The sequence below is a fragment of the Ursus americanus genome, chromosome 12, assembly GCF_024610735.1.
Source record: "Ursus americanus isolate L20-20 chromosome 12, mUrsAme1.1.p, whole genome shotgun sequence".
Taxonomy (NCBI): Eukaryota; Metazoa; Chordata; class Mammalia; order Carnivora; family Ursidae; genus Ursus; species Ursus americanus.
Window position 1 is genome coordinate 21,244,940 of NC_142138.1, and position 19,982 is coordinate 21,264,921.

General features: G+C 41.5%; 1 protein-coding gene and 1 pseudogene across 3 annotated transcripts in view; both read left to right on the forward strand.

Moving 5' to 3' along the window:
• DNAJC6 (DnaJ heat shock protein family (Hsp40) member C6) overlaps positions 1 to 19,982 on the forward strand; it is a 140,803-nt gene that overhangs the window by 116,707 nt on the left and 4,114 nt on the right. For all 3 annotated transcript variants that reach the window (XM_045802128.2, XM_045802127.2, XM_045802130.2), the window contains 8 exons: positions 598 to 791; positions 900 to 980; positions 3,224 to 3,658; positions 5,802 to 5,936; positions 9,205 to 9,273; positions 10,289 to 10,408; positions 16,718 to 16,981; positions 18,842 to 18,984. In XM_045802128.2, the coding sequence (XP_045658084.2) occupies positions 598 to 791; positions 900 to 980; positions 3,224 to 3,658; positions 5,802 to 5,936; positions 9,205 to 9,273; positions 10,289 to 10,408; positions 16,718 to 16,981; positions 18,842 to 18,984 (1,441 nt within the window). The remainder of the gene's footprint in view (positions 1 to 597; positions 792 to 899; positions 981 to 3,223; positions 3,659 to 5,801; positions 5,937 to 9,204; positions 9,274 to 10,288; positions 10,409 to 16,717; positions 16,982 to 18,841; positions 18,985 to 19,982) is intronic.
• On the forward strand, positions 7,155 to 8,272 carry LOC148109156 (large ribosomal subunit protein uL23 pseudogene; annotated as a pseudogene).

Here is a 19,982-nt window from a genome sequence, read left to right on the forward strand (position 1 = left end):
GAGAGAACAAAACTGAACAAAGTAGAAACAAAGTATCAATACCACGACCCTTTGCATCTGTGTATCCCTTTGTGTTTTTCAATAGGGATGGCAGTTTAATCTGTGGTATGATGATATGAGCGATGACCCTTCAGACAGGATGCCAGGCCATAGCACTGAAGCAGGGTACCCCTCTGTAGGAACCTTAGTTGCTTTATTATGGTGTGGCCTTGGGAACTCAGAGGGGTGGCTGAAGCCGGGGGGATATGATCAGCGTAGAGTGGACATTCAAGGGCTCAGGGTGGGCGGGTGAGGGCTGTTTCATTATGTTAACAACTGACTTGGCCTTGCCCAGACATACTGGCTGGATCTATCAGCTGTCCTTCTAGAATGTTTTCACATGCAGTAGTATCCAAATTCTGTGAGTAAGCGTTTTTCTCCTCTTTTCTCTAGATGAGGAAAACAGGCCCGGAACAGTAGTGTAACTTAACTGTTGAACGATTGCTTTTTCCCTCGGAATGAGTCTCAGAGTTGACCTGAGTCAACCTACAACGGTTTTTGTGAACATCATTCTGATCCCATTGTTTTTCACTGATCTTCTTTTAAATTCCTATGTAGACCTGAGTTGGATGCATGCGATGTACCAGAAAAATATCCTCAGCTGTTTCAGGTGACTCTGGACGTAGAACTACAGCCCCACGACAAAGTGATCGACTTAACCCCACCTTGGGAACATTACTGCACGAAAGATGTCAATCCCAGCATCCTCTTCTCTTCCCACCAGGAGCATCAAGATACTCTGGTATTGGGAGGTATGAGTCCCCTGGTGGTTTTGCTTTCAGGACAAAGCCTCTGTGTTAGTTATCACTTTGACTTCTTTCCTGTGTTTCATTGATGCTGCATGGCCTTTTGTCTTGCAGGACAGGCTCCAATAGACATCCCTCCGGACAACCCCAGGCATTTTGGGCAAGGTGGCTTCTTCTCCTCTCTCTGTTGGCAAGGTACTTCCAAGCATTTCTCTGAGTTACGTGGTTAGATACTTAAGTTACGTGGTTCTTCTGTAAACATGGTTCGTCCTTGGAGCAGCCTCAAAGAAAACAGCACTTAGAAGTCATCCTTGTTCCTCCTTATTTCACACCCTCCCTGCTCATTCCTTTTTTCAAGTCAGGCAATTTGAAATTACTTCCCTACTTTCAACTCCATGGATACTCTTAGACTGATGTAGAAAACCAGTTTCAGCCGAATTCTACCTTTTCTCTCTATGCTGCATTTTGGATCACATCTTTCCTGGATTTACAAATAAGTGTGGTATTTTCTAGGATTTCCCTTTATGCTGCTGACACACGAATTAATAAAGGACTCTATCTCCTGTCCTTGAGTGCACATTCTGAAAATATAAAATCTGTCATTTCCCCCAGAGGTCTCTCACCACTAGCAGGACAGATCTAAGCTTCCCCTGGTGCAGAAAAGGCGAACACTTGGCCCATATGTCTCTGCTATGTGCTTTAACAGCCATGGCAGAGATTGGGCTCAATCACAGTATCCTTTTCTGCCAAACCTGGAGATGTTTTTAGAATCTTTCCAACATAACACTTCAGACCGCTGCCATCGGTAGACTGGCATTGGCATTCTGTCCATACACATTTGCCTCCTTGCTGTAGAGTTTGCTGAGGTTAACTGCAAGATTCAATGCAGAATTGAATTACAAGGACTTTCTCTAAGAAAGGGGTGGGAGAATAGCTTTGGCAATGCTCTGGATAAAATTCTCTTGATTGACCTTTCTTCACGGTGTGAACATGAGATGGTATTCCCATTGCCTATGGAGTTTTCCATGTTTGGTGACAAAAAAAGTGTTCACAGAATTCCTTTAAGTTAAAAGCCTTACTTTCAGAATTTCCTGCTGAGAAATGGGACCAATAACATAAAAAAAATTGGAAAGCCCAGTGAAATCTAGACAGCAGGTAGACTTCCCAGTCCCCCCCCCCCCCAACCCGCCCCAGAAACAAGTCCCCTACATCTTACCTTTCTCACACAAGGGCTTTTAATAAAACTTCACTTTTCCCTCTCCACTGACTTTACAGTAAGTAATTTAGAAATCATTCCTATTGGGCTCTGAAATAGGTTTCAGCACAAATGCACAATTTCTTATCTGAACCTTGCAGAACCAGAAGGATTTAGGAATTGCAAAAGTTTTCGAATTTCAGAAAGGTGATATGGTACATAAATTGTGTATCACTTAGCATCCCCAGCGGCATCTCAGACAACTTGTAATGGAACGTTTTCATGTTTCTGCAGTGAAACATATAAAAAGAATCACACTGGGTGAGATAAATGAAGATTATAAATACTTTCACATCAGTTCTGGTCAGACTTTTCCACCAGCTGAATTTGCTCTAAACTTAGGGAAACCTTTCCCATTTCATAGCCTTTTGCATTTCAGAATCGGGGATTAGGGATGTGGATCTGTACTTGATTTGGAATGTGGGTCTCGCTGACATTAAATAACAGAGTTTCCTTGGAGGATCTGTTTCAGGGAGGGCCTGGAAAGTCCCTTAGCAACCTCTCCGTCCCTTCCCCAGAACAGGCCTCTTCCCTGCTACCCATCCTGAGGAGAGCCTCTCCATCTATTCAGTTGTTAGGTGTGTGGTTCGCTTCCACTCTGGACTGTGGGAGGAAAGACTTGCTTTTGACCACAGGCCTGGAAAAGAAAAGACAGTGAGAGGAGTCAGCAAAGGATTAGAAAATAACAGGTTTTTTGTCCAAAGCACCTAGCATAGCATCTGGAGGATAATAATCATAGTCATAATCATGAACACTTAAGTACTACTTAATCTCGGTCTGAATACTTTCTATCATCTCTTGTAATTCTTACAGCAGCCAACTGAGTTAGGTACTCTTTGTTACCCCCATTTTGCTGAGGAAGAAACCAAGGCACAAAGGAAAAGTAAAGTAACTTTCTCAATGTCACAGAACCAGTAAGTAGTAGAGGTGGGATTCAAACCCAGGCTGTCTGGCTCTGAAGTTCCCGCTCTTCCCCATTGTGCTATCCTGCCTCTCAGATGCTCAGCAAAGGGCTATTGAATGTCATGGGAAATACATCAAGTTTTCCATCGGTAAGGTTCTGAAAGCGTTGTTTGCCCTGGGCTGCTCCTTCCTCTTGCTGGAGTTAGGGACTGATACTCACAAGAATGAATAATGCTGTGGCCAGTAACTAACTGATTATGGGCATCCTTGCCTTCCTTAGATCAGAAATCAGAAAAGTCGTTCTGTGAGGAGGACCATGCTGCACTAGTGAATCCAGAAAGTGAGCAGTCAGACGATGAACTTCTGACCCTTTCCAGTCCACACGGCAATGCCAGTGGTGACAAACATCATGGAGCTAAAAAGCCCAGCAAAAAGCAGCAGGAGCCAGCTGCCCCTCCACCCCCTGAGGACGTGGACCTTCTGGGCCTGGAAGGGTCTGCAGTGAGTAAGAACTTCTCTCCACCAGTGGCGCCTCCCACCAATTCTGAACTGCTGAGTGACCTGTTTGGGGGCGGAGGGGCGGCCGGGCCTGCCCAGGCTGGCCAGTCAGGGGTGGAAGACATGTTTCATCCGAGTGGACCTGCGTCCACCCAGTCGACACCACGCCGATCTGCCGCCTCTGCCTCTGCGTCTCCAACCCTCAGAGTGGGAGAAGGTAATGTTTTCCATGTCACGTTGTACCTCTCAGTTTCGAATTGTAACCTTGGGGCCAAGCAGGCAGAATGGAACTGTCCTAGTAAGCGAGACTTTTCTGGTCTCCCTGAAAGGCTCTTAGGGGGCTCTATCTTCAGTTAAATGGAGAACACGAGAGGAAATAGAACTGTTGTCCATTTTGGTAGGACAGGGTAAGAGTGAATGTTTGAGCTCTTCATCCTTTCTTTGTTTTTTCCGCACCGTCAATCCCTGAGCCGCTTTAGTGACTGACTTCTGCTTGGAGATATAGATTGATGAGTCATTACTAACAATAACAGCTCATATGCATGGGGTACTTCCTATTTGCCTAACATGAAATTTAACATTAAACATGGGTTCAATTATTATAGAAACTGGTAATTGGGTGCTATTATTGTCCCTATTTTTAGAGTTAAGGAAATGGAGGCTTAGGGTCAAATCAGTAGCGTACATTTATGCAGCTAGTAATTGGCAGGGCCAGGGTCCAAAACTGGGCCATTTAACTTGAGAGCTCTCTCTTAGTTTTCTTGTAATGTCTTCCTGGAATTGTGATTTTCTGAATGCACTTTGGTTATGCAGAGAAGTACTCGGTTACCTCAAGATACATTTAAGGGACTTATGCCAGCAGCACTGCTGACTGTAGCCGAGCAGTTGTTGCCCATGTGGTTTGGCTTTGCTCTGCTCACTGCTAGAGACTTGACCTATGACCTGTGACTGGTCATCCACAATGCTTTGAAATTTCCAAGACACTGTAGCTAGGTCAGCATTCCAGCTGCCCCTTCTTATCATCACCATCAATGAAGATGACATCACGTTAGGAAGAGTAAAGAGAAATGTCTCAACTCTCCACTCCTATGATAACCTGTGGGAACTTACTTTCCCAAGCGAATCCTTCCATTCTCAGAAGGCTCTGGGGGTGGTGTTGATTTATAGTCGTTCAACTGGAGGCGTTCAGTGTGAGAGCAAGCCTTAAAATCATAGGATGTGGGTGTCGAGGCTCAAGCTCCTACATTAGTTATCAACGGAGACACGGTGGTACACAGGTGCCCTGAATCCCAGGCACTTGGCTTCCTTTTATCTAGTTCTTACTCACCAAAGTGAATAAAAGATCTGTCAGGAAAACAAATCTGCAAGATCCAAAATACCACAGCACTCAGGTTTGAAGGTCTCGCACCTTGAGTGACTTTCAGTGATTTAATTCATCACAGTCCCATGCAGATAGTTATATTCTAGGGTCAGAGCCACAAGGGATCTTTGAGACATGAGTTAAATCCATGCCTCAGGTTATAGATAATGAAATTGAGGCTAAATATATTGATTGACTTGGCTTTCTGAAACCTCCCTTTCTCTGTCTGTGGCATGAAAATACTACTACTATCTGACAGGGAGAGACTGAGAATCAGCGGAAGTATTTTTTTGAAAGGCAGTGTAAGCCCTGAGAACGGAGACAAGATTTGTTTTACTGTGTTGTTGTTGGAGGCTTCGGCTGCTCGCTTTGTTCTAGTCTCAGTACATTCACGGACTTTTCCTCACTTCATTAAATCTGCATCTGGTTTCTAGCAAGTTATTGAGAGGTGGTGTTTTGAGAAAGGATTTGAGTGACATAGCAACACTCGTTTTCTCCTCTTTCTAGCTTTGAAGTGAACCAGAGACCACGAAAAACACAAAACAAACTAAGCAAAACCTGGTCAGTGAGGTTTTCTACTGTTCCCCGTGATAGCAGAGCTCCCCTGCCTGCCATGTGTCCACTAACATATTCAGTACGAGCATATGTTGTTTGTGGGGCATCTCCTTTGGTCCAAGCCTGGTTTTGCTGGTCATTTCTAGAAGGCCCAAGAGGCCCTCATGGATGGTGTTTACGGGTCATCCAGAGGATAGATCTCCAGTCCTCCTTTGCCCATCAAGATGGGATTGTTCCTGTGCAGTCAGAAATCCTCAGGTTCCATTGTGGGCTCTGGGGGAAGTTTTAAGGATAGGATGGGCCTGTGGAGCAGCCCAGGAGGCAGGCTTCATCCCAGTGTTTCAAATATTTGGCCTAAGGCCTGGCCATAGTGACAACTCTCCAATATTAATGTAATGAATGAACTCACACGACAAAGAAACATGTTTTTCCTGCTGTTGTCTAGGTGCCGCCTTTGACCCATTTGGAGCACCTTCTAAACCATCAGGTCAGGATTTGCTGGGTTCTTTTCTGACCACATCCAGTGCTTCCAGTGACCCCTTTCTTCAGCCTACAAGAAGTCCTTCACCTACAGTGCATGGTAAAAATCTATTTGAATTAATTAAAGATTTTATTTATTTATTTAGGGAGATAGAGAATGTGTGAGCGGGGAGAGGGGCAGAGGGAGAGGGTGAGAGTCATCGAAATGGCATATGTGGCCCTATGTGCTCTCGCTGAACCCCAATGCTGTGACCTCATGTCTTCTCCCTCTTGCTCTCTCCATTCTAGCCATAATGGAGTTGTACTGGCTGTCCCCTCTCCCCCAGGCATTGGCATGACTAACTCATTCACCTCTTTTGATCTTTGCTCACCTGGCACCTTCTCAGTGGGGTCTACTCCAACTGCCCCATTGCATATCACAACTCATCTCCGTGCCCCTGCTCTAGATTTTTCTTTCCATCTTATATATCAACTTACAATATACTCAGTAATTTATGTGTTATGTTTCTATTTTATCTCCATCTCTCCCCACTAGAATATGAGCTTACAAAAGCAGGGAGTTTTGTTTGTTTTGTTCATTAATGCTTCCCTAGGGCCTAGAAAAATTATGGGCACATAGTAGGTGTTATCTATCTTCCCATACAATATGTAAATAAAAAATGAATTAACTCATTTTTTCCTAAGTCTCTTTGATGCATAGTGATAGTATTAATAAGGTTATATATTTTCCCAGTTTTAATACTTTGAACTTATAGTTTTCTTAAGAATACCATCTGTTGTGTCCCATGGGTACAGATGTTCATAGTTCAGCATGGCAATTCTGGACTCAGTTCTCTGGTTCTTGTGAATTGGTGAGAAGATGCTTATCACCCACTCTCAGCCAGTTGACACCCCTTTGTTTTGTTGCGATACTCTTTTGACCGGTGTCATGCCAGTGACTAAAAAGAATTTTCCACTGTCCTTGCTGGAAAAACAATTAGTCTATGTTAGTGGGTTAGTTGCATCATCTTCATACAGGATAACATATAGGTCAGACTGAGCTGTCAGGTTGCCCGCTTCTGACTTCTACAAGGCATCCCCTTGATTTCTTGAAATATTGCCTTTGAGTTCTACAGATATTTATTGAACATCTACTCTGAAGACAACAATCACTTGGGGCATAGTGTTGGAAGAAAAAGTAAATAACCATAATAAAAGGCAAAATAGAGATTTAAAATAGTAGGTGATTACCTTTTCATCTGTATGTTCCTATATCTTTAACAGATTTTAAATTTCTTGAGGCTAGACAATGTCTTTTATTTTTTTATTATTTATTTATTTATTTATTAAAGATTTTATTTATTTATTTGACAGAGATAGAGACAGCCAGCGAGAGAGGGAACACAAGCAGGGGGAGTGGGAGAGGAAGAAGCAGGCTCATAGCGGAAGAGCCTGATGTGGGGCTCGATCCCATAACGCCGGGATCACACCCTGAGCCAAAGGCAGACGCTTAACCGCTGTGCCACCCAGGCGCCCCTAGACAATGTCTTTTAGTTCTCTGTTCTCTAGTACGGTGCCTTACATATGGTGGGTGGTCATAAGGATTTGTGGGCTTGATTAGTAAAAAAGTTGAAGTTTGCCTTTCACAAAGATGGTGCCTAAGGCTAAGAAGAAAGCCCCTGCCCCTCCCAAAGCCCAGGCCCAAGCAAAGGCTTTGAAGGCCAAGAAAGCACTGCTGAAAGGCGTCCACCGTCACACGAAAAAGATCTGCATGTCACTTGCGTTCCAATGACCCAAGACACTGCGTCTCTGAAGGCAGCCCAAATATCCTTGAAAGAGCACCCCAGGAGAAACAAGCTTGATCACTATGCCATCCTGAAGCTCCCCCTGACTACTGAGTTAGCCATGAAGAAAATAGAAGACAACAACACACTTGTGTTCACTGTGGATGTCAAGGCCAACAAGCAGCAGATCAAACAGGCTGTGAAGAAGCTCTATGACACTGACGTGGCCAAGGTCAACACCTTTATCAGACCTGATGGGGAGAAAAAGGCCTATGTTCGATGGCTCCTGACTATGATGCTTAGGATGTTGCCAACAGAATTGGGGTCATCTTAACTGAGTCCAGCTGGCTAAATCTAAATATAAATTTTTTCACCATAGGAAAAAAAACCCAAAGTTGAAGTTCTAACACCTATTTCTATATCCTAGTTGTATAAAAGACTAAGATCAGAGTTTAAAGGAAATCAAATAGCAAATGTTAGCAAAATTGTCTAATTTCCACCGTGGTTGTCATGGGTTACTGTGGTAGAAGAGAAATAGAAAGGAAAGAACTATTATGACTGATAAGGGCATGTTCTTTTTAACTTAATGATGGGAAGGTACAAGATGTCTTGGTTGGTACTAAGCAAACAAAACAGGCAAATGCTAATTTTGGTGCTTTGATGTTTCTTTTGGTGGTGGGGGTGGGGGGTGGTGTGTGTGTGTGTGTGTATGTGTGTGTGTGTATGTGTGTGTGTGTGTGTGTTTAATACTATTTGCCATTTAAGTTTAATGTTTTCATTTTACTCACTGATTTTATGGACAGAACCTACAGGTACCTTAAAAAGAAATTCTTTCTTATGGTCTCTTGTTTCTTATTTGGATTTTATAGATTCAGAAAAATCTTACTCTACCAATGTGTATTCCTCGAATGTACCTGATTCTCTGTAGCTGAACATTTCTTTTAAATTTTACATTTGGAATTTTGAGAGGGTCAGAATGATGTCTCTTGAAACTGCAGGAAATTAGTTTTGAGTGACAATGAACTGTGACACCGGCATGGTAGATGATGTATATAGATAGTACTCAATACATGCTCTGATTGACATCATTCTCCATTCAGTCACAGCAGAGGAGAAAACAAAATTTCAGTTCTAAGCCGGTCATGGCTCTAATACACTTATTAATACCAACTTAAGGCAAATGGAGTTCAAGTTTCTTTTTTACCTTTTCTTATTGGCCCCTGACTTTGTGTTAAATGTAGAGGTAGGACACACAAAGATGAATAAGATAGTTCTTGCCTTTAAGGAACTGACAATTTAATGGAGACAGACATATGCACAGTTACAACTCAAAGTGTGGATGGAAGTAGAATATAGGTAAGCCAAAGAAGGAAGAGAAACAAACAGTATCTGGGTTCTACCAACTGTCATGTAAGTAACCATAGACGAAGGCACAAAATACCAGTGTTGCAGAATGTTGGGAGTGCTCAGAAGCAGAGATGAATCACTTGGGACCTTGGCAGGTCAGGCAGGCTTCATGGAAGGGGCAGCGTTTTTCCGTGTGAACTCAGGAATGGAGGTTCGCGGCTATTTTCTTACGATTCTTTTTCTTCTTCCCACTTGCAGCTTCTAGCACACCTGCTGTGAACATTCAGCCAGATATTTCAGGAGGTTGGGATTGGCATACCAAACCAGGTAAAAGTCAACAGGTTATTTTTGTGCACATTTAGCCAATTGCTAGAGCATAATCCTCCGCCCGAGCGGTCATGAGTACCTGCAGAGTCTTATAGCCCCGCCTATGGAACTTCCTAAAGACTCACCTTCTGGTGGGGCTTTTCACATTGCCTTTGACGACATGATAGCAGTGTGTTTTATACATTCTTTCACTCTTCTCGGTTTCATTTGCTGTATCTTGACAATAGAATTGGACAAATCTGGGTATAGAGCTAACTCAACCACTTAGAAGCACTCAGATTTTTTATAAGACGGAAACTCCACTTTTTAGTGTGTAAAATAGGGTTCATAATTCTTGTCCCACACAGTTGTATAAGTTTAAGTGACATAGCTTATATGAAATTTTCTGGCCTCGAGTAGATACTGAATAATCTGAATAGTCTTCTTTCTTAACAAAGGATTTGTTTTAGTGTTGAATTTGCAATAAATAAATTATCTTTCTCATCGCTAATATGGCATTTCTTGAGAGCCATCTTGAATGATTGCGTTTCCAGTGCTGTGCAAGTTAACACACACACACACACACACACACACACACACACACACACTATAATAGCAACTTTTTGAAGCAGTTGCTATTTCCTTATTTAACCATTGAGAAAATGTTGAAGCTCAGAGAAGTTAAGCAACATGCCAAGTTGCTCAGCTAGGAAGTAGCAGAGCTAGAATCCACATCCAGGCCTGACTCCAAACCCCACGGGAAAAAATGCAGTCAGGTGACATAAGAGGTAGACCCTGGACATACTAGTTCCAAGGGATGGCCAGGAAATGACATATGCCTTCTCTGTTCCTTGTCTCCGCTCCAGGCCACTCTTCACTTAGGTCAGAGGAATAAGGTCTAGCAACTTCTAACATATTTGCAAACCCTGTCCTAACTTGCCCTCAGAACAAGATGAGCAGTAGCTGTAGATTTCTGAATTTCAGAATTCAGTCTCAGACAACTAACTCATTTTCAATGATTTTATTTCCTTTTCAGGAAGCTTTGGAGTGGGAAGCAAGTCCGCTGCCACCAGCCCCACAGGATCCTCGCATGGCACACCCACGCATCAAAACAAACCACAGACTCTGGATCCTTTTGCTGACCTTGGGACGCTAGGTACGAACTCAACAGATTAAGATATAAGTAGCATTTACTTTGGCCACAAAGCCTTACATCTAAATCTCTGGTGTTAACAACAAGCTGGAACCTAAAATAGTATGTGTTCTTAAGCAATACTCTAAAACCTGAGATGGGCTTTTTAAAAAAGAAAACAGGCTTCAAATACTGGGCTGGAATGAACTCCTAGTAAACCATTTCTCCAATGCCTAACTTTGGATTAGTAACAGGAGTGCAGTCAGAACCTTCAGGAGCACCTGATAACAGAGGTTGGCTGCAGCAAAGGTAACGAACGCGTAGGGAAATGCTGAAAAATGAGACTGGTCAGATAAATTTGTGCCGTATGGGGCCCACGATGCACAGGCCTTCCTGTGATGGTACCCCTGAGATCCTCATGTCCACATCCCTCTTCTCTCCGCTGACTACGGTGCTCTCGGGTCAGTTTGTAAAATTCCATACAGAAAATAGACTCCGTATAGTATTTTCAAAGTGTTTCTCATCATATGCTAATCATTGTTGCAGGATAAGTGTTCCATGAGCAAGTAATTTTGGAAGCACTGAGTTTAGTGGACTTTGATTACTGCAGAAACTTCTGAGCATAACTGTTCATGGTGATGTTCCCCAAAAGGATACAGTTTGCAGGGTTCTCAGACCATCTCACTAAGGAACCATTTTTTCAAGGAACAGTTCATTGGACTAGTATGTCATGAAACCTTTTCTTCCTCCTTTTTCCTTCTTCCTCTGGGCAGTGTGGAATTAAATAAGGATAGGGTATCCCTGACACAAAGCTTTGAATTGACCATGCTGATAGTTTAGGTTCTCAAGAGAGCCCTTCTGAAGCTTCGGAAGCTTTAGAGCCAAATCGTCTGCAGGGAATGAGAGCATGACTCCATTTTTGCCAGGAATTGTGTCAGAATCTCGACCTTCCATCATACACTCTTTAGAATGTTTTTTTCTTTTAAAAACTCTCCAAGTCATTTTCATTTCTTTCCTTTTCCTTTCTTTTCCTTCTTAATGTACATTTCAAATTTTAAAATAATAACATCAGGTGAGGGGCGCCTGGGTGGCACAGCGGTTGGGCGCCTGCCTTCGGCTCAGGGCGTGATCCCGGCGTTATGGGATCGAGCCCCACATCAGGCTCCTCTGCTATGAGCCTGCTTCTTCCTCTCCCACTCCCCCTGCTTGTGTTCCCTCTCTCGCTGGCTGTCTCTATCTCTGTCAAATAAATAAATAAATAAATAAATAAATAAATAAATAAATAAATAAATAAATAAAAATTAAAATTAAAATAATAACATCAGGTGAAATTCTACTTCAAATAAAATCTTATTCACCGTTCATTTTTTATCCATCCCACAACTATTTACTGAGCGCTGTCTGTGTGCTAACATTGTCTTAATATAAAGCAACGAAACAAACAAAGCCAAACCAAAATTCACACCTTCCTAAAGCCTCTCTTCTAGAAGGGGAAGGAAACAGCAAATATGAATAAATATATAATATGGTGTCAAATAATAAAAAAATAACAATGCTATTTTAAAGGTTTTACATCTACCATTTCATTTAATCTCCTCAGTAATCTTTTGAAGTACTGGGACTGGTATCCTCATTTTGCAGATGAGTTCACTAGGGCACAAACAATGAAGTAACACACCCGAGTCCCATGGTTTCAGCACGGGACCCCTGGAGCTCTGGAGCTCACACTCAAAGCCCCACTGTAAGCGCTATGAAAAAAAAGCAGAAAGTGTGTGAGTGGTGGTTGGCCTGTGGTGTTATTTTAGGTATCAAGTGGTTAGGAAAGGCCTTCTGAAGAGGTGATCTTTACAGAAAGTTCTTCTTAAAAATCCAGCATCACAGTCTGCATTTAGTTGTCATGTCCTTTTAGAACCTTTAATCTGGAATCATCCCTTTGCTTTTTTTTTTTTTTTGGCTTTTCATGACAGGGATCCTTGAAGGATGTAGGCCAGTTGAGAAAGCCTCAATTTGGATTTGATACTGACTGTGCTCACTTGCTTTAGAGGGTGTCTGCCAGGTTTCTTCATTACAAAGTCATCATTTTTTCCCTTTGTAATTGGTGAATAATCTGGAGATCATTTGAGACTATCGTATCTGAGAATATCCTATTCTCCATCTGATTTAGCTACTGGTTTTAGCAGTCATTAATGATTCTTGCCTGAAGCAGTTATTACTATGATGGTTGCAAAATTGTGATTTTCTGATTTTGCCCTTCTTTTTGTGTATATTAATTGGCATTCAACTGTAAAAAAGAATCTCTTTTTCTTTCTCTGTCTCTCATCAGAATGGACCAATGGATTCTTTTTCGATTCATTACTGTCATTATTTTCTGTAATGTTCACGTCTCTGATTTGGTTTGGTTTGTGAAAACCCCTTTTTTTCTGGCTCCTATGTCCTTTGAACTTGCGTCCATCAGTTTTTGAGAAACTTCTTTCTTTTTGGTACAACAAGATGTTCCAGGCTTGTCTTGAAATATTTGTTCCCCAGTCCTAAAATCCGTCATTCTCCAAGGAATCCTTATTCCTTTTTGTAGAGAATGGCATTTGGAAACCAAGGTCTGTGTGCCAAGTGTGTTCATTGGTACTGGGATGGGTGTCATTGCTCTGCCTTTCAGGAGCTAGAGAGAGGAGATGAGCGGGTATAACTATATATAAAATCCCTTCCAGTACCACAGGGATCTTCCATGCCTTGCCCTATGCTACCTATGTGTCTTCCGTTGCCCTGGATCTCAACAACACTAAGTGTCCCACAATAAAAATAATTTCAGAATAGCTACACCCATATCACTATAACAACAAACCTGTTGGGAGAAGTTCAGGAGTTCTTTGTCAGTTTTGAAAGGTAGTAATTCTTACAACTGCTGGGAAAACTGGTTTCCTAAATTTCTTCACTTTTCAAGTCACATAATTTAGGAAAGTTAAGTGACTTTCCTAAAGCCACGCAGTGAAGAGGCGTGTAAGCAAGGGATACAAGCCAGAATTTTTGACACCTTGGCAATTGCTTTGAGGATTAAAATGCAACTTTCAAATTACTTAGCTGCAATTCAGGAAAGACAAAAGACAGTGTCCTTCCCCTAAGGGTATTTTCACATTCAGCAATTCTGATGCGAACACCAATGCCTTAGTGCCTCCCATAGACATTCTGATCTAATTGGTCTTGGCCTGAGTGTAGGGAGTTTTAAAAGCTCCCCAGGTGATTAAAATGCATGACCAAGGCTGATAACCACTGCCTTAGCTTTTAATGAGGATAGCAGGGGCCTCTGGGTTTAGCTGTTGCTTTGCATTTTTGTCAGTTCTCTGCTTCAGTAGCATTAAAAATTAAATTTCTGAACCTGGGTAGAGAATATTCTGGAAGAGTAGGCATCAGAAAGTCCTACAATGTTGATGAGCCCCTTGAGAGCAGGATCAGCATTTGCCTTTTCACCACTGTGTCTGCAGCCTAGCATGTGAAAGATGCTCGATAGTGTTTTATAAATAAATGAATAAATGGCAGCGTAATGGGAATATGGAAGTTTTTCTTTTTTTAGTTTTTAGGCTTTTCCATATTTATTGAATTTTAAAATTATATATATATGCGTGTGTGTATGTGTGTGTGTGTGTGTATTCAGAAGGAAGATAGTAAGCCTCCTGAAACTGTAAAATGAAATCCCAGTGCAGAATGAATACCCAGCCTAAGATGTATGTTGATGTGCTGTTGGCAGGTGGGCCCAGGGGCTCACGAAAGAGGCTTCATGCTCTGAGTTACACACTGACGGGGGCAATGCCAAGCCTCAGAGCTTCCATCATTACCTTTTCCTATTACCAAGTATTTATTGAGCCCTTACGATGTACCAGTGTACACTGGGCATATGAACTTGCATCATATTATAATATAATGCCTCTTAATTTGCTTAATTCAGGGTTTGTGAAATATTTTCATATAGCCTTTGTGTCTTTAGGTATACCTGTGGTATAGATGGAGTTCTGGTTTTACAAATGAAAAAACTGAGGCTCAGTGAGGTGAAGTTTTTCACTGAGCTTCAGGAAAGCAAGGATTCTCTATAGATCATATTCCCAGTGCTGCATTCCCAGCGCCCAGCACAGTAGATGGCACATAGATGGCCTATAAATACTGATGAATGAATGGATGGATGGATGAACGAATGCATGCAGGAATGGTTGATAAAGCTGAGACTCAAACTCAGATTGACTCCAAGTCTCAGTGTCCATAATGCAGCATTCCCAGTGGGGAAGGAAGAAGGAGTTCTAGATGAGAATAAAGGGAAAGATCTATAGAGAGAAGAGACAGTAAGGGACAAATTGTGGCGACAGGCTCAGAGATTTGGGTAAGAATTAGGGATTATGGGTGCAGCAAATGAGCATGGTATTTGGAGGTAGGTTGCCTGTAGTCAGATCCCAGCACCATTAACTAGCTGTGTGATCATGAGCACGTCAGGAAACTTCTCTGAGTTTTGGATTTCCTCATTTTTAAAGTGGGGTCAACATGAAAAAACACTCAACAACGCTTGGCATCAGAGAAATACAAATCAAAACCATGGTGAGATACCGGTTGGAATGGCTAAAATTGACAATTCAGGAAACAACAGATGTTGGCAAGGATGTGGAGAAAGGGGAATCCTCTTACACTGTTGGTGGGAATGCAAACTGGTACAGTCACTCTGGAAGACAGTATGGAGGTTCCTCAAAAAGTTAAAAATAGAACTATCAGCAATTGTACTATTAGATATTTATCCAAAGGTTACAAACAGTGATTTGAAGGGGCATATGCACCCCAATGTTTATAGCAGCAATGTCCACAATAGCCAAACTATAGAAAGAGTCTAGATGTCCATCGACAGATGAATGGCTAAAGAAGATGTGGTGTGTATACAGCAGAATATTACTCAGCCATCAAAAAGAATGAAATCTTGCCATTTGCAATGATGTGGATGGAACTAGAGGGTATTATGCTAAGTGAAATAAGTCAGTCAGGGAAAGACAAATATCATATGATTTCACTCATATGTGGAATTTAAGAAACAAATCAGATGAGCACAGAGGAAGAAAAGGACGAAATCAGAGAGGGAGACAAACCATGAGAGACTTTAAACTATCAGAAACAAACTGAAGGTTGCTAGAGGGGAGGTAGGTGGGGGGATGGGTACCTGGGTGATGGGCATTAAGGAGGGCACTTGATAGAATGAGCACTGGGTGTTATATGCAACTGATGAATCACTAAATTCTACCTATGAAACTAATCATACACTGTATGTTAATTAAATTAAATTTAAAATAAAAATAAATTAAAAATAAATACTTATGGATTTAAAAATATATAAAAAAAATAAGGTGGGATCAATAGTACTGCCTACCTCCTTAAGAGTGTTGTATAGATTGAAAGCAGTAATATACACAAACGTATTTTGTACATAAATGTTAGTTATTTTATTAGCACCGTTACTTTGGGTTTGGTGCATGAAAGGGTTCCTAGGGATCGCCACATTCCAGTTACTCATTTTACCTCTTTAAACACAAGCTATACCTGGTCTTTGTGTTTTGGAAACAACCCAGCATGTATGCAGTGAGTATCTTAAAGTTAGATGATTGTGGAATCAGAATTCTACTTGAATTCCCAGCACAAACTAATAATCATTTCTGTAAAGCTTGAGTAAGATCCTTTGCCTGGTTCAAAGTTGTCATAGTGTTGGCTGTGTTTACTCTCCTGCAATGAAATGCAAGAAGTGTGAAATTGAAACCTAGTTGTGAAATTTCAAAACATCTTTGTTTACTCCTGGGCACTCACCACATTTGTACTTATAACAAACAATGATTAATCTTGATCGTTGACATGTAAGTTGTACCTTAGTGAGTGAATGTATTTTGCTTTATTCTCTGTTCTTGTCATTTGGTAGTTTTTCTTCCAGTGAAAAAGGAGAATGTGCTTAGAAGGTGGGAAGGAGAGAAGCGATGGCACAGTGAAAAGCCAGGGCTCTTCAGGCTTGGAGTCAAAGACTTGGATTCAAGTTCCAGTTCTGCCATTTGTTGGCTGTGTGACTTGGAGAAAATCACTTAATTGCTCTGAACTGCAGTTTGTTTATCTGAAGAAAATGATGGGGCTATTAATACATACCTAAAAATGTTACTGTAGAGATTAAAGGCAATATATACCTGCAATTTCTTTAACTATTAGGAAGGTGAATTGTGCTATCAGTCAAGGTAATTTCCACTAAAGTCACTGAAAACAGTAACTTGGCACAGCGGAATTAGAGGCTACTCAAAAGAGCATTCCTCTCTCTCTCTCTTTTTGTTTCTGTAGGTAGTTCTTCATTTGCCAGCAAACCCACCACACCAACTGGATTGGGTGGAGGATTTCCACCTCTCAGCTCACCGCAGAAAGCACCTCCCCAGCCCATGGGGGGAGGGTGGCAGCAGGGAGGCGGCTACGGCCGGCAGCAGACACAGTCTAAGCCACAGACCAGCATCCCCCACTCGTCTCCCCAGAACCGACCCAACTACACTGTGAGCTTCTCAGCCATGCCTGGGGGGCAGAACGAACGTGGGAAAGGATCAGCTAATTTGGGTAAGAATGATGGTGTGTAGCCTGACCAGAGGGTAGCCTGTATTGTCATACTACCTGTATGTCTGTGTGTCTGAGGAAGGAGACAGAGAAGAATTCCAGTGCCTTCTGAGTGAATCTTATAGCTGTAGAGACACACCATGATCTCTCCCTCCCACTCTGTGCCTGAAGCACCGGGGTTTACCATGCTCTTAACACTTAGGTCATTTTGTGACTGCTAGTTCACTTGTCGGTCTCTCTCCACATGGAGACCGGATGGAGAGCAGGGACTGTGTCATGTTATCATTAGCACCTGGCTTAGTAGGCACTAACTGAATACTGAGTGCGTATGGATGGAGGGGTGGCTGTTTCTTGAAGGTGTTATTCCTTTGGAAGGGGGGTAGAAGAGAAAGGTTGGGAACCTTGCAAGCACTGTTCATATTTGCCCTTGGATCCTAATTAGAGGAGTGTATGTCTTGGACATTTGGTCTTGCTTATACTCTGGTTGGTGGATGTTTCTGAGATCATTAAGTTTTCTGTGATGGTTTTTTCCCTCTCTTCTGGGAAGGAAGTTAAAAGAACACAAAATGGGCCAACAGCTAAGGCTAGAGGATACTCTGAATAGATTCTTTTCTTTTCTTTTCTTTTCTTTTTTTTGAATGGGATTCTTGATAACAAGGAAAAAATAATGTATTTTGCCTAACAGGGATGGTTAAATTTGGTTTTGTTAAATGGCTGTTATAATGTATTTTACATTTCAATTGATTTGATCACACTCAAGAACTAAATGTATAAGGACATGGTGAGGAAACAGGCCTTTCTCTCTATGGAACGTGGAAAAGGAAATTCTACTTTTTCTAGTAACAGTAGCTAACATTGAGGGCTTACTAGATGTAAGGTGCCATTTCAAGGAGTTTCATGTATTATTTCATACAATCTTCAAAACCAACCCCATGTCGTAGATTAAAAAAAATCTGTGGCAGAGATAAATAATTTCTTAAGTCCGTACAGCTTGTAAGTGACAAAGGCAAGATTGGAACCCAGACAATGTGGCTCCAGAACCCCTTCTCTTAACCGTCACACTCTACTGGATATGACACAAGTGCCTTCTCAAAATAATAACGTGATGGATTTTTTTTTTGGGAATATGTAACATCATGTTTGTTCTTGGGTTAGCAGTGGACATTGCTTGGACAATTCCATAGAGTCTTGTTGCTTTCCCTCCATTTTTATTTTGAGTAGATGTAAGGTGATTGGCTTTAGTCAGCAGATATTTATGGACCATCTTCAGTGTAGAAAACATTGGGGATTATGGCAGTGAACAAGACAGACAAATTCCCTCATCTCAGAGCACTTACATTTTAGCATGTGCATGCGCGAGTGTGTATCCAGAATGTCGTGCAGTATTGAGATGGCAATGGGTTTCAATTCACATGCCAACTTTGGTCAATGGGCATTGACAGCATGGATTTCTGTGTTTTGGTTCTGTTTTAATTTAATAAACACTTAAATAGGCACTATTCTAAAACCTTTAAAATGTTAACTTATCAATTTTCACAACAACCCTATGAGGTAAGTAGTATTGTTAATACCATCCCTGTTTTACAGATGAGGAAATTGAGGCATGCAGATGATAAGTGACTTGCCCCAAGGTTACATTCCGAGTAAGTGGCAGAGCTATAATGCAAGCCTGGAGAGTCCAGCTCCAGAGACTTGGCTCTTTGCCACCATGCTAGGCTGCCTCTCCAAACATTAAGAAAGATTGTGAAGCCACAAGCAGACTTGGTGAAAAAGACCTTAAGTGTTAGGAGGATATGGGATTTTATGTTGATTTTATGTTGAAGAGTAAAAATTATAATGATTTTTTCAAAAATTCTATTGCAGAAGGGAAACAAAAAGCAGCTGACTTTGAAGACCTACTTTCTGGTCAAGGTTTCAACGCACACAAAGACAAAAAGGGGCCTCGAACAATAGCTGAGATGAGAAAGGAGGAAATGGCAAAGGAAATGGATCCTGAGAAATTAAAGGTGAGTGAGCCCCTGGCTCAGTGTGATTATTTGGTGTGACAGTCATGTGACAAGGTCACGGGTGTGAAACCTTCACTGTTCCTGGTTCCAGCTTTACTCACTGCTTCCCTCCACTTTCAATCAGAGCTGTTCTACTTTTATCTGTTTTGATTCTAGAAGTCTAGGTAACATTGGATTTGGGGAAAAAGAATATTTCCCCATTAAAAAAAAAAATTGTAAACCAGGTACTCCCAGTTTAGCTTGGAAACAAAAGGGTGGTTATGTGGATGAATTGTGTGAGGTAGTAGAGAACGGATTTGTAAAAGATCAAGAGAATTGGAATGTCCTTCACAAATGGAGAGGTTAAATTCCTACATGACAAAATACTAAATATGCTGACACTAGAACTAAGTAGGAGATGGTTCTCTCATCTGTCACTGCATGAAAGGATCTCCAGAACCAGGATTAGCACAGCAAGTCCATCTTACATATTTTGAAGAAAAAAAAAAGTACCATATTTCCAGACAGATCTGAACATTTGTTAAAGATACATAGATTCTCTTTTGAGGGCAATATAGGATCCTTTGTTTGCATGTGTCTTTTACTTCATGTAACCCCACAGAGGTTTCATATTCCTTTTAAAACTCTGTACTCCATCTCGATAACATTTGTGCATTAGGCAAACTCTGACAGTTTTCTCTGAAAGAAAGTGGTTTATGTCTTTTAAACTGTGCTTGGTTATTTAGCTGGTATAGGGTATTTAGTTACTTGGGAGAGTAGCCATCATTCACCTTGGCTAAACATCATTCACCAATAAATACCCGCTAAGCATCTATTACGTGCTAAATGCTGGTGCATTCTTACAAAGCCTTCAACTTAATCACCTCATTTGTTCAAACTGAGAAGATTCAAATTATGATCAACATAACTACTTCATTCATTTAACAATTTTTGAGCTGTATTTTGAACCAGACATGTTATTTGGCTCCTGAGTTACACTGATGTGTAAGAAACAGTAC